The 15,193-nt window shown below is 44.1% G+C and overlaps 1 protein-coding gene across 2 annotated transcripts in view; it reads left to right on the plus strand.

The window, feature by feature from the left end:
• Positions 1 to 14,350, plus strand: part of akap13a (A-kinase anchoring protein 13a) — a 121,602-nt gene extending 107,252 nt beyond the window's left edge. For both annotated transcript variants that reach the window (XM_045708528.2, XM_045708529.2), the window contains exons 22-23: positions 4,321 to 4,615; positions 10,895 to 14,350. In XM_045708528.2, coding sequence (XP_045564484.2) covers positions 4,321 to 4,615; positions 10,895 to 10,944 — 345 coding nt within the window. In that variant the 3' untranslated portion in view covers positions 10,945 to 14,350. The remainder of the gene's footprint in view (positions 1 to 4,320; positions 4,616 to 10,894) is intronic.
• The last annotated feature ends 843 nt before the right edge of the window (positions 14,351 to 15,193 follow it).

Consider the following 15,193-nt stretch of genomic DNA (forward strand, 5'->3'; position numbering starts at 1 on the left):
GAACACCATTCTTACATAGGTATTCCTCTTGTCCAGATGGGTTAGGGCAGTGTGCAGTGTGATGGCGATTGGATCGTCTATGGACCTGTTGGGGCGGTATGCAAACTGAAGTGGGTCTAGGGTGTCAGGTAGGGTGGAGGTGATTTGATCCTTGACTAGTCTCTCAAAGCACAACAGAAGTGAGTGCTACGGGACGATAGTCATTTAGTTCAGTTATCTTTGCCTTCTTGGGTACAGGAACAGTGGTGGGCATCTTGAAGCATTTGGGGACAGCAGACTGGGATAGGGAGAGATTGAATATGCCCGTAAACGCACAAGTAAGCTTGTCTGCTCTGAGGATGCGTCTAGGGATGCCGTCTAGGCCTGCAGCCTTGTGAGGGTTAACACGTTTAAATGTCTTACTCACGTTGGTCATGGAGAAGGAGAGGGGAGGCCCGCAGACCTTGGTAACGGCGCGTCGGTGGCGCTGTATTATCCTCAAAGCAAAGAAGGTGTTTAGTTTGTCTGGAGCAAGACTTCGGTGTCCGTGACGTGGCTGGTTTTCTTTCTGTAGTCCGTAATTGCCTGTAGACCCTGCCACATACGTCTCGTGTCTGAGCCGTTGAATTGCGACTCCATTTAGTCCCTATACCGACATTTCGCTTGTTTAATTATTTTTTTATTTAACCTCTCTGGGCCAGTGGGATGCTTGCGTCCCACCTACTCAACAGCCAGTGGAATCCCGTGGCGCGATATTCAAATACCTTAGAAATGCTATTACTTCAATTTCTCAAACATATGACTATTTTACAGCCAGCCAGAAATAATCAGACACCCATTTTTCAAGCTAGCATATAATGTCACATAAACCCAAACCACAGCTAAATGCAGCACTAACCTTTGATGATCTTCACCAGATGACACTCCTAGGACATTATGTTATACAATACATGCATGTTTTGTTCAATCAAGTTCATATTTATATCAAAAACCAGCTTTTTACATTAGCATGTGACTAGCATGTGACTAGCATTCCCACCGAACACTTCCGATGAATTTACTAAATTACTCACGATAAACGTTCACAAAAAACATAACAATTATTTTAAGAATTATAGATACAGAACTCCTTTATGCAATCGCGGTGTCCGATTTTAAAACAGCTTTTCGGTGAAAGCACATTTTGCAATATTCTGAGTAGATAGCCCGGCCATCACAGGCTAGCTATTTTGACACCCACCAAGTGTGGTACTCACCAAACTCAGATTTACTATTAGAAAAATTGGATTACCTTTGCTGTTCTTCGTCAGGATGCACTCCCAGGACTTCTACTTCAATAACAAATGTTGGTTTGGTTCCAAATAATCCATAGTTATATCCAAATAGCGGTTTTTTGTTCGTGCGTTCAAGACACTATCCGAAGGGTAAAGAAAGGTGACGCGCCCGGCGTGTTTCGTGACAAAAAAATTAAAAATATTCCATTACCGTACTTCGAAGCATGTCAAACGCTGTTTAAAATCAATTTTTATGCAATTTTTCTCGTAAAAAGCGATAATATTCCGACCGGGAAACCCTGTTTTCGTTCAAAGACGAAAAAATAAAAACATGGTGTCTGCTCGTGCACGCGCCCCAGTCTCATTGTTCTCTGATCGACCACTATCCAAATGCGCTACTGTTTTTCAGCCATGGCCTGAAAAGTCACCATTCAACGTTCTGGCGCCTTCTGAGAGCCTATGGGAGCGTTAGAAAATGTCACGTTATGCCAGAGATCCTCTGTTTTGGTTAGAGATGATCAAGAAGGGCAAGAAATAGTCAGAGAGAGCGCTTCCTGTTTGGAATCTTCTCAGGTTTTGGCCTGCCAAATGAGTTCTGTTATACTCACAGACACCATTCAAACAGTTTTAGAAACTTTAGGGCATTTTCTATCCAAATCAGCAATTATATGCATATTCTAGTTACTGGGCAGGAGTAGTAATCAGATTAAATCGGGTATGTTTTTTATCCGGCCGAGCAAATACTGCCCCCTATCCCCAACAGGTTAACTAGTATGGGCTACGTGGGACGCTACCGTCCCACCTGCGGGACACACTATTCAACAGCCAGTGAAATAGCATGGTGCGAAATAAAACAGCAAAAATCTCATAATTTCATTTTCTCAAACAATCAACTATTTTACACCATTTTAAAGATAAACTTTGTCATTGTCCGATTTCAAAAAGGCTTTACGGCGAAAGCATAAAATTAGATTATGTTAGGTCATAAACTTCACAAGAAAAACCACACAGCCATTTTCCATGCAAGGAGATGCATCACAAAAACCAATAGTACAGCTAAAATATTCACTAACCTTTGATGATCTTCATCAGATGGCACTCATAGGACTTCATGTTACAAAATACATGTATGTTTTGCTCGATAAAGTTCATATTTATATTAAAAAAAAACATTTTTTTACATTGGCGCGTGATGTTCAGAAAATGTATTCCCACCAAAACTTCCGGTGAATGAGCACATCAATTTACAAAAATACTCATCATAAACGTTGATAAAATTTACAACAGTTATTGAAAGAATTATAGATATACTTCTCCTTAATGCAACCGCTGTGTCAGATTTTATAATAGCTTTACGGAGAAAGCACATTTTTCAATATTCTGAGTACATAGCTCAGCCATCAAAGCAAGCTATACAGATACCCGCCAAGTTCTGGGGTCAACTAAACTCAGAATTAGTATTATAAATATTAACTTACCTTTGCTGGTCTTCGTCAGAATGCACTCCCAGGACTCCTACTTCCACAAGAAATGTCAGTTTTGTTCAAAATACTCCATATTTATGTCCAAATATCTCCGTTTTGTTTGTGCGTTCAGATCACTATCCAAAGGCATAATGCGCGAGCGTAAACAGGACACGAAAAGTCAAAATGTTCCATTAACGGTCGTAGAAACATGTCAAACGTTGTTTACAAATCCATCCTTAGGGTCTTTTTAACATAAAAATGCGATAATATTCCAACAATTGCGTATTCATTCAAGAAGAAAAAGAAGGAACGGCGCCCTCGCGGGCTCGCGCATAACCAAGTCCTTTGTCCTTAGGCAGTCCACTTCTTGACTGAGCTACTATTCTCTGACCAGTAACAGGAGAAGGAGGAAACAAGTTTCTAAAGGCTGTTGACAGCCAATGGAAGCCTTAGGAAGTGCAACGTGACCCCACAGACACTGTAGTTTCGGTAGGGATTCAAAAGAAGAACTACAATTCTCAGATTTCCCACTTCCTGGTTGGATTTTTCTCAGGTTTTTGCCTGCCATATGAGTTCTCTTATACTCACAGATATCATTCAAACAGTTTTAGAAATGTCAGTGTTTTCTATCCAAATCTACTAATAATATTCATATCCTACATTCTGAGCCCGAGTATTAGGCTGTTTTAATTTGGGCACGTCATTCATCCGAATACTGCCCCCTGTCACTAAAAAGTTAACCTTTATTTAACTAGACAAGTCAGATAAGAAAAAAATTCTTATTTACAATGACGGCCTAGGAACAGTGGGTTAACTGCCTTGTTCAGGGGCAGAAATACAGATTTTTACCTTTTCAGCTCGGGGATTCGATCTAGCAACCTTTTGGTTACTTGCCCAATGCTTTAACCACTAGGCTACCTGCCACCCCAAAATCTTGAAGTGTGGATTCCGATTGGTCAGACCCGCATTGAATGGTTCTAGTCACGGGTACATCCTGTTTGAGTTTCTGCCTATAGGACGGTAGGAGCAAGATGGAGTCGTGGTTGAATTTGCCGAAGGGAGGGCGGGGGAGGCCCTTGCATGTGTCGTTGAAGTTAGTGTAGCAGCGGTCCAGTGTATTGCCCGCGCGCTACAGTCAATGTGCTGATATAATTTAGGTAGCCTTGTTCTCAAATTAGCTTTGTTAAAATCTCCAGCTACAATAAATGCAGCCTCAGGATATATGGTTTTTAGTTTAGTTTCCAGCGAATTTCCTTGAGGGCCGTCGAGGTATCTGCTTGGGGGTGATATACACGACTGTGACTATGATCGAAGATAATTCTCTTGTGAGATAATGTGGTCGGCATTTGATTGTTTGGAATTCTAGGTTAGGTGAACAAAAGGATTTGAGTTCCTGTATGTTGTTATGATTACACCATGTGTCGTTAATCATGAAGCATACATCCCCGCCCTTCTTCTTACCAGGGAGATGTCTGTTTCCGTTGGCACGACGCGTGAAGAAACCCGGTGGCTGTACCGACTCAGACAACATCATAATAATGTTTAATATAATGTAATATCATATTCATATTCATAACCGCTCCTCCTGTCATCTTCAACAGAGGTGGATACAGAGAACTCCCTCCTCCTCCTCAGACGACTCCCCACACTTCTCCTCCTCTACCTCCCTGGACAAAGATCCAACGGACCCCACTGAGCTCTCCTCCTCTCCCAGGAAAGACTCCCTGACCTCGTCAAAAGGGAAGAGCCTAAACCTTTTCTCTGAGGACCCGGCCCTAAAGGCCCCTAGTGGAGACAGTCAGAACCAGATACCGAACAGACTGCTGCAACTGGCTAAAGACAGGAACAAGAAGGACAAGAAGAAGAAGAAGAAGGAACAAGATACGCAGCCACCAGGTATAACTACAGTGTTGAGACAGGGAGGACAGTCTCCAGGTATAACTACAGTGTTGAGACAGGGAGGACAGTCTCCAGGTATAACTACACTACAGTGTTGAGACAGGGAGGACAGTCTCCAGGTATAACTACAGTGTTGAGACAGGGAGGACAGTCTCCAGGTATAACTACAGTGTTGAGACAGGGAGGACAGTCTCCAGGTATAACTACACTACAGTGTTGAGACAGGGAGGACAGTCACCAGGTATAACTACAGTGTTGAGACAGGGAGGACAGTCTCCAGGTATAACTACAGTGTTGAGACAGGGAGGACAGTCTCCAGGTATAACTACAGTGTTGAGACAGGGAGGACAGTCTCCAGGTATAACTACAGTGTTGAGACAGGGAGGACAGTCTCCAGGTATAACTACAGTGTTGAGACAGGGAGGACAGTCTCCAGGTATAACTACAGTGTTGAGACAGGGAGGACAGTCTCCAGGTATAACTACAGTGTTGAGACAGGGAGGACAGTCACCAGGTATAACTACAGTGTTGAGACAGGGAGGACAGTCACCAGGTATAACTACAGTGTTGAGACAGGGAGGACAGTCTCCAGGTATAACTACAGTGTTGAGACAGGGAGGACAGTCTCCAGGTATAACTACAGTGTTGAGACAGGGAGGACAGTCACCAGGTATAACTACAGTGTTGAGACAGGGAGGACAGTCTCCAGGTATAACTACAGTGTTGAGACAGGGAGGACAGTCTCCAGGTATAACTACAGTGTTGAGACAGGGAGGACAGTCACCAGGTATAACTACAGTGTTGAGACAGGGAGGACAGTCTCCAGGTATAACTACACTACAGTGTTGAGACAGGGAGGACAGTCTCCAGGTATAACTACAGTGTTGAGACAGGGAGGACAGTCTCCAGGTATAACTACAGTGTTGAGACAGGGAGGACAGTCTCCAGGTATAACTACAGTGTTGAGACAGGGAGGACAGCCACCAGGTATAACTACAGTGTTGAGACAGGGAGGACAGTCACCAGGTATAACTACACTACAGTGTTGAGACAGGGAGGACAGTCTCCAGGTATAACTACACTACAGTGTTGAGACAGGGAGGACAGTCTCCAGGTATAACTACAGTGTTGAGACAGGGAGGACAGTCTCCAGGTATAACTACAGTGTTGAGACAGGGAGGACAGTCTCCAGGTATAACTACAGTGTTGAGACAGGGAGGACAGTCACCAGGTATAACTACACTACAGTGTTGAGACAGGGAGGACAGTCTCCAGGTATAACTACAGTGTTGAGACAGGGAGGACAGTCTCCAGGTATAACTACAGTGTTGAGACAGGGAGGACAGTCACCAGGTATAACTACAGTGTTGAGACAGGGAGGACAGTCTCCAGGTATAACTACAGTGTTGAGACAGGGAGGACAGTCTCCAGGTATAACTACAGTGTTGAGACAGGGAGGACAGTCTCCAGGTATAACTACAGTGTTGAGACAGGGAGGACAGTCTCCAGGTATAACTACAGTGTTGAGACAGGGAGGACAGTCTCCAGGTATAACTACAGTGTTGAGACAGGGAGGACAGTCTCCAGGTATAACTACAGTGTTGAGACAGGGAGGACAGTCACCAGGTATAACTACAGTGTTGAGACAGGGAGGACAGTCACCAGGTATAACTACACTACAGTGTTGAGACAGGGAGGACAGTCCCAGGTATAACTACAGTGTTGAGACAGGGAGGACAGCCCAGGTATAACTACAGTGTTGAGACAGGGAGGACAGTCTCCAGGTATAACTACACTACAGTGTTGAGACAGGGAGGACAGTCACCAGGTATAACTACAGTGTTGAGACAGGGAGGACAGTCTCCAGGTATAACTACAGTGTTGAGACAGGGAGGACAGTCTCCAGGTATAACTACAGTGTTGAGACAGGGAGGACAGTCTCCAGGTATAACTACAGTGTTGAGACAGGGAGGACAGTCTCCAGGTATAACTACAGTGTTGAGACAGGGAGGACAGTCTCCAGGTATAACTACAGTGTTGAGACAGGGAGGACAGTCTCCAGGTATAACTACAGTGTTGAGACAGGGAGGACAGTCACCAGGTATAACTACAGTGTTGAGACAGGGAGGACAGTCTCCAGGTATAACTACAGTGTTGAGACAGGGAGGACAGTCTCCAGGTATAACTACAGTGTTGAGACAGGGAGGACAGTCTCCAGGTATAACTACAGTGTTGAGACAGGGAGGACAGTCTCCAGGTATAACTACACTACAGTGTTGAGACAGGGAGGACAGTCTCCAGGTATAACTACAGTGTTGAGACAGGGAGGACAGTCTCCAGGTATAACTACAGTGTTGAGACAGGGAGGACAGTCTCCAGGTATACACGGTGGCGGGGGACAGCCCGGTACCAGTGTTGAGACAGGGAGGACAGTCTCCAGGTATAACTACACTACAGTGTTGAGACAGGGAGGACAGTCTCCAGGTATAACTACAGTGTTGAGACAGGGAGGACAGTCACCAGGTATAACTACAGTGTTGAGACAGGGAGGACAGTCTCCAGGTATAACTACAGTGTTGAGACAGGGAGGACAGTCTCCAGGTATAACTACAGTGTTGAGACAGGGAGGACAGTCACCAGGTATAACTACACTACAGTGTTGAGACAGGGAGGACAGTCTCCAGGTATAACTACAGTGTTGAGACAGGGAGGACAGTCACCAGGTATAACTACAGTGTTGAGACAGGGAGGACAGTCACCAGGTATAACTACAGTGTTGAGACAGGGAGGACAGTCTCCAGGTATAACTACAGTGTTGAGACAGGGAGGACAGTCTCCAGGTATAACTACAGTGTTGAGACAGGGAGGACAGTCTCCAGGTATAACTACAGTGTTGAGACAGGGAGGACAGTCTCCAGGTATAACTACACTACAGTGTTGAGACAGGGAGGACAGTCTCCAGGTATAACTACAGTGTTGAGACAGGGAGGACAGTCTCCAGGTATAACTACAGTGTTGAGACAGGGAGGACAGTCTCCAGGTATAACTACAGTGTTGAGACAGGGAGGACAGTCTCCAGGTATAACTACAGTGTTGAGACAGGGAGGACAGTCTCCAGGTATAACTACAGTGTTGAGACAGGGAGGACAGTCTCCAGGTATAACTACAGTGTTGAGACAGGGAGGACAGTCTCCAGGTATAACTACACTACAGTGTTGAGACAGGGAGGACAGCCACCAGGTATAACTACAGTGTTGAGACAGGGAGGACAGTCTCCAGGTATAACTACAGTGTTGAGACAGGGAGGACAGTCTCCAGGTATAACTACAGTGTTGAGACAGGGAGGACAGTCTCCAGGTATAACTACAGTGTTGAGACAGGGAGGACAGTCTCCAGGTATAACTACACTACAGTGTTGAGACAGGGAGGACAGTCCATCCAGGTATAACTACAGTGTTGAGACAGGGAGGACAGTCTCCAGGTATAACTACAGTGTTGAGACAGGGAGGACAGTCACCAGGTATAACTACAGTGTTGAGACAGGGAGGACAGTCTCCAGGTATAACTACACTACAGTGTTGAGACAGGGAGGACAGTCTCCAGGTATAACTACAGTGTTGAGACAGGGAGGACAGTCTCCAGGTATAACTACAGTGTTGAGACAGGGAGGACAGTCACCAGGTATAACTACAGTGTTGAGACAGGGAGGACAGCTCCGGTACCAGGTGAGCAGGGGGACAGCCCAGGTATAACTACAGTGTTGAGACAGGGAGGACAGTCTCCAGGTATAACTACAGTGTTGAGACAGGGAGGACAGTCTCCAGGTATAACTACAGTGTTGAGACAGGGAGGACAGTCACCAGGTATAACTACAGTGTTGAGACAGGGAGGACAGTCTCCAGGTATAACTACAGTGTTGAGACAGGGAGGACAGTCTCCAGGTATAACTACAGTGTTGAGACAGGGAGGACAGTCTCCAGGTATAACTACAGTGTTGAGACAGGGAGGACAGTCTCCAGGTATAACTACAGTGTTGAGACAGGGAGGACAGTCTCCAGGTATAACTACACTACAGTGTTGAGACAGGGAGGACAGTCTCCAGGTATAACTACACTACAGTGTTGAGACAGGGAGGACAGTCTCCAGGTATAACTACAGTGTTGAGACAGGGAGGACAGTCTCCAGGTATAACTACAGTGTTGAGACAGGGAGGACAGTCACCAGGTATAACTACAGTGTTGAGACAGGGAGGACAGTCTCCAGGTATAACTACAGTGTTGAGACAGGGAGGACAGTCTCCAGGTAAACTACACTACAGTGTTGAGACAGGGAGGACAGTCTCCAGGTATAACTACACTACAGTGTTGAGACAGGGAGGACAGTCTCCAGGTATAACTACAGTGTTGAGACAGGGAGGACAGTCTCCAGGTATAACTACAGTGTTGAGACAGGGAGGACAGTCTCCAGGTATAACTACAGTGTTGAGACAGGGAGGACAGTCACCAGGTATAACTACAGTGTTGAGACAGGGAGGACAGTCTCCAGGTATAACTACAGTGTTGAGACAGGGAGGACAGTCTCCAGGTATAACTACACTACAGTGTTGAGACAGGGAGGACAGTCTCCAGGTATAACTACAGTGTTGAGACAGGGAGGACAGTCACCAGGTATAACTACAGTGTTGAGACAGGGAGGACAGTCTCCAGGTATAACTACAGTGTTGAGACAGGGAGGACAGTCTCCAGGTATAACTACAGTGTTGAGACAGGGAGGACAGTCTCCAGGTATAACTACAGTGTTGAGACAGGGAGGACAGTCTCCAGGTATAACTACAGTGTTGAGACAGGGAGGACAGTCACCAGGTATAACTACAGTGTTGAGACAGGGAGGACAGTCACCAGGTATAACTACAGTGTTGAGACAGGGAGGACAGTCTCCAGGTATAACTACAGTGTTGAGACAGGGAGGACAGTCTCCAGGTATAACTACAGTGTTGAGACAGGGAGGACAGTCACCAGGTATAACTACAGTGTTGAGACAGGGAGGACAGTCACCAGGTATAACTACAGTGTTGAGACAGGGAGGACAGTCTCCAGGTATAACTACAGTGTTGAGACAGGGAGGACAGTCTCCAGGTATAACTACAGTGTTGAGACAGGGAGGACAGTCTCCAGGTATAACTACAGTGTTGAGACAGGGAGGACAGTCACCAGGTATAACTACAGTGTTGAGACAGGGAGGACAGTCTCCAGGTATAACTACAGTGTTGAGACAGGGAGGACAGTCTCCAGGTATAACTACAGTGTTGAGACAGGGAGGACAGTCTCCAGGTATAACTACAGTGTTGAGACAGGGAGGACAGTCTCCAGGTATAACTACACTACAGTTAAAATGGTGTTGACACCACAATCCAGTCCAGTTGTTGGGTCTGTTGCCTGGGCCACTCTACTACAGTGCCATTTCTTTATGTCCTGGGGATCTGAGGGTTTCCCATATTAATTACACATAAAAAAAACTCTTGTTGTCTTTATTGCGCATGTCTTCACACCGAGAGTTATGACTTGGTGTGATCGCCGTTGGGAACAATTTGAATACGATTCCTCCATCTGTCCGTTACTCTTAGGGAAACATTTATACATCGTTTTTGTCATTATTACTCAAGCTTAGTACATTTATTTGGGAGTCGATTGATGGATAGCAATATTCAGACATTGTCCCTGATTTTCACGCACATTTAAAGCAGGACTGAGTCTGGACCCATCAGGAACACTCAGCAACTCTATCCCAGAGTTAGGTTTCAGAAGACTGCTCCCTTCATATTTTTCTGATCCTGACAAACTCCCTAGTCTTTTCCGATGACAAGCATACCCATAACATTACATTTTACATTTTAGTCATTTTTGCAGACGCTCTTATCCAGAGCGACTTACAGTAGTGAATGCATACATTTCATACAATTTCATTAAAAAAAATTCTGTGCTGGCCCCCCGTGGGAATCAAACCCACAACCCTGGTGTTGCAAACACCATGCTCTACCAACTGAGCTACAGGGAAGGCTACCAACACATGATGCTGCCAACACAATACTTGAAAATATAGTCCAATTTAATCAAATGTTTTAATCAAATTATTATTTATATATTTTTTTGGCGCAGCAAAATGTGAAGACTGTACAAGGGGTGTGTAAACTGTACAAGGGGTGTGTAAACTTTCACTAGGCAGTGTAAATACAACAGTGGATTGATTGGTAGTCTGTTTCTCTGCTTGTCTCCGTAGATACGCAGCACCTAGAGCCTCCTATAGACGGAGAGATCTACTTCTGCTGAGACCCGTCTTCATCTCCTCCGATGTCAATGCAACGTCCCTCTCACCAGCTGAATGTAAGGCCAAAGTTGCCCCATCGTCAAACCCTCTACGTCCTCGCAAACACTCCAAACTGACACGCAATAGGAAGTGGAAGGTCTCTCATCATGGAAGGTCTCACTGCTCGCTACAGATTGGCTCCTGACCTGCTAAAAATATATAACAATAAGGAATCTGTTTCTATGTTAGATACTGTAGGTTAAAGATTGTCTATAACAATAAGGAATCTATTTCTATGTTAGATACTGTAGGTATGTGATGGACTAAATGAAGACCATACCATTATCCTAACCAGTGATGACGGAGAGTGATTTGAGCTACAGAGTAATCGTCTCTGAATGGGTTTTAAATGAGCAGGTGTAAGGAGACTGTCTATCCTCTGTATGGAATGACATAGAATCTGAATGTGTTTTTAAAGTAGCAGGTGTAAGGAGACTGTCTATCCTCTGTACGGAATGACATAGAATCTGAATGGGTTTTAAATGAGCAGGTCTATGGAGTCTGTCTTTCCTCTGTATGGAATGACATAGAATCTGAATGTGTTTTTAAAGGAGCAGGTCTATGGAGTCTGTCTTTCCTCTGTATGGAATGACATAGAATCTGAATGTGTTTTTAAAGGAGCAGGTGTAAGGAGACTGTCTATCCTCTGTACGGAATGACATAGAATTTTACTACTCATGCAGAATATTACACTCTTACTATACTTTTTGTTTTCTAAAGTTGAAAAACTTGTTCGTAAATGCTTTGTGTGTTCTATTACAAACTGTTGAGGATTATAGGAAGATAACCTACATGTAGGGATATAATCTAGGTATACAGAGAAGAAGAACTACATTTAGGGATATAATCTGGGTATACAGAGAAGAAGAACTACATTTAGGGATATAATCTGGGTATACAGAGAAGAAGAACTACATTTAGGGATATAATCTAGGTACACAGAGAAGAAGAACTACATTTAGGGATATAATCTAGGTACACAGAGAAGAAGAACTACATTTAGGGATATAATCTAGGGATACAGAAAAGAACTACATTTAGTGATATAATCTAGGTACACAGAGAAGAAGAACTACATTTAGGGATATAATCTAGGGATACAGAGAAGAAGAGAAACCAGGTTATACTGTGTAGATTGGGGGGAAACACAGCTCCTAATAAAACCAGGTTATACTGTGTAGATTGGGGGGGAAACACAGCCCCTGATGAAACCAGGTTATACTGTGTAGATTGGGGGGGAAACACAGCCCCTGATGAAACCAGGTTATACTGTGTAGATTGGGGGGAAACACAGCCCCTGATGAAACCAGGTTATACTGTGTAGATTGGGGGGAAACACAGCTCTTGATGTGCTTGGCACATTGCAATACTCTCAATACATTCTAGATGTGATGCTATTGATCACATTATTAAACATATTTGCTGGTCCAAGATTGCTATGAATTGATAATCAATAATCAATATGTTGTTTATACTGATCAATCTACACAATATTGTTACTATATAGTCCCAGAAGAACTGGAGACTATTCAGAGACTGATGCCAGTTGATCAGTTGTTGAGGTTAAACGTTTAAAATAGCCACTTGTTACTAATACCTGAAAAACCAGAGAACACTTATGGAACCATGTAGTAACCAAAAATACGTTAAACAAATCAAAAATATATTTTATATTTCAGATTCTTCAAAGTAGCCACCCTTTGCCATGATGACAGCTTTGCACACTCTTGGCATTCTCTCAACCAGCTTCATGAGGTAGTCACCTGGAGAGATAAAAAATATTAATAGGTGTGCCTTGTTTAAAGTACATTTGTGGAATTTCTTTCCTTCTTAGGGATGGTGTACAGAACATAGGCATATTTGGTAAAAGACCAAGTCCATATTATGGCAACAACAGCCCAAATAAGCAAAGAGAAACGACAGTCCATCATGAAGGTCAGTCCGTCCAGAAAATGTCAAGAACTTTGAAAGTGCAGTCGCAAAAACCATCATACACTTAAATGAAACTGGCTCTCATGAGGACCGCCACAAGAAAGGAAGACCCAGAGTTACCTCTGCTGCAGAGGATAAGTTCATTAGAGTTACCAGCCTCAGATTGCAGCTTATTAAATAAATGCTTCACAGAGTTCAAGTAACAGACACATCTCAACATCAACTGTTCAGAGGAGACTGTGTGAATCAGGCCTTCATGGGTGAATTACTGCAAAGAAACCACTACTAAAGGACACCAATAATAAAAATAATAGATTTTCTTGGGCCAAGAAACACAAGCAATGGACATTGGACAGAATTGGACATTAGACCGGTGGAAATCTGTCCTTTTGGTCTGATGAGTCCAAATTTGAAACATTTGGTTCTAACCGCCGTGTCTTTGTGAGACGCAGAGTAGGTGAACGGATGAGTCTGGAGTAAGAAATAATACAAGATAATCTAATCTAATAATGACTTAGTTCCTTATTAAATGAAATAAATCCTTTAATATAAACACAATATGGACCCCTCAATGGGCTCTGGTCTAAAGTAGTGCACTATATAGGGAATAGGGTTCCATAGGGCTCTGGTCTAAAGTAGTGCACTATATAGGGAATAGGGTGCAATAGGGCTCTGGTCTAAAGTAGTGCACTATATAGGGAATATGGTGCCATAGGGCTCTGGTCTAAAGTAGTGCACTATATAGGGAATAGGGTGCCATAGGGCTCTGGTCTAAAGTAGTGCACTATATAGGGAATAGGGTGCCATAGGGCTCTGGTCTAAAGTAGTGCACTATATAGGGAATAGGGTGCCATAGGGCTCTGGTCTAAAGTAGTGCACTATATAGGGAATAGGGTGCAATAGGGCTCTGGTCTAAAGTAGTGCACTATATATAGGGAATAGGGTTCCATAGGGCTCTGGTCTAAAGTAGTGCACTATATAGGGAATAGGGTGCAATAGGGCTCTGGTCTAAAGTAGTGCACTATATAAGGAATAGGGTGCCATAGGGCTCTGGTTAAAAGTAGTGCACTATATAGTGAATAGGGTGCCATTTGGGACCCTTGTTTAGCCTTCAATATAAAGATGGAGTGCACGGAATACAACCCAACGTCTTGCCAGGATGATCACAGATGGTTTCAGACGTCTGTCTTTGGGTTGTCCCTGTAGCTTTAATCAAATGATCCGGTTTTTACAGAAATCCCTGCTGGAATATTCACAGAACATCAGCAATCCTCCCATCATGATTTCTGGAAAATCTGGGAATTTTGGGGGAAAGTTACTGGGATTCTACAACCCAACTTTCTGTCTGTTTGGAAAGGAAACGTGTTTTTATGTAAGGTACAGATATGTTCTCTTTCTGAATAATGTCAAATAATAAAACTATAAAAGAAAAAGCCAGATGTAAAAGTCTGAATAATTTGTTTTCGTTTTAGGATCTGTGATTTATATCAGCTTTACATGATCAGACTTTCTCTTTGATTCCCAGCTGTTTGGTGGAACGTCACGTGAAGTCATATTTCCCTCATAATAAATAACTATTATGGAAGTTAATCTGATTAAAATCTCAACTCAGTTACTGCTTCTACTGTTAGTTACAGGGGCTGGTAATACTACCAATATAGTAGACAATGGCCCCGTTCCAGCCTGTTGTTAGTTAGTGGGGATGGCAACACTACCAATATAGTAGACAATGGCCCCGTTCCAGCCTGTTGTTAGTTAGTGGGGATGGCAACACTACCAATATAGTAGACAATGGCCCCGTTCCAGCCTGTTGTTAGTTAGTGGGGATGGCAACACTACCAATATAGTAGACAATGGCCCCGTTCCAGCCTGTTGTTAGTTAGTGGGGATGGCAACACTACCAATATAGTAGACAATGGCCCCGTTCCAGCCTGTTGTTAGTTAGTGGGGATGGCAACACTACCAATATAGTATATATATATATAGGGACTGGTTGCACCCTACAGGAAGAGAGAGGGGACTGGTTGCACCCTACAGGAAGAGGGAGGGGACTGGTTGCACCCTACAGGAAGAGGGAGGGGACTGGTTGCACCCTACAGGAAGAGAGAGGGGACAGGTTGCACCCTACAGGAAGAGAGAGGGGACTGGTTGCACCCTACAGGAAGAGGGAGGGGCTGGTTGCACCCTACAGGAAGAGAGAGGGGACTGGTTGCACCCTACAGGAAGAGGGAGGGGACTGGTTGCACCCTACAGGAAGAGGGAGGGGACTGGTTGCACCCT

Source organism: Salmo salar, chromosome 26 (genome assembly GCF_965601325.2).
Source record: "Salmo salar chromosome 26, fSalSal1, whole genome shotgun sequence".
NCBI lineage: Eukaryota > Metazoa > Chordata > Actinopteri > Salmoniformes > Salmonidae > Salmo > Salmo salar.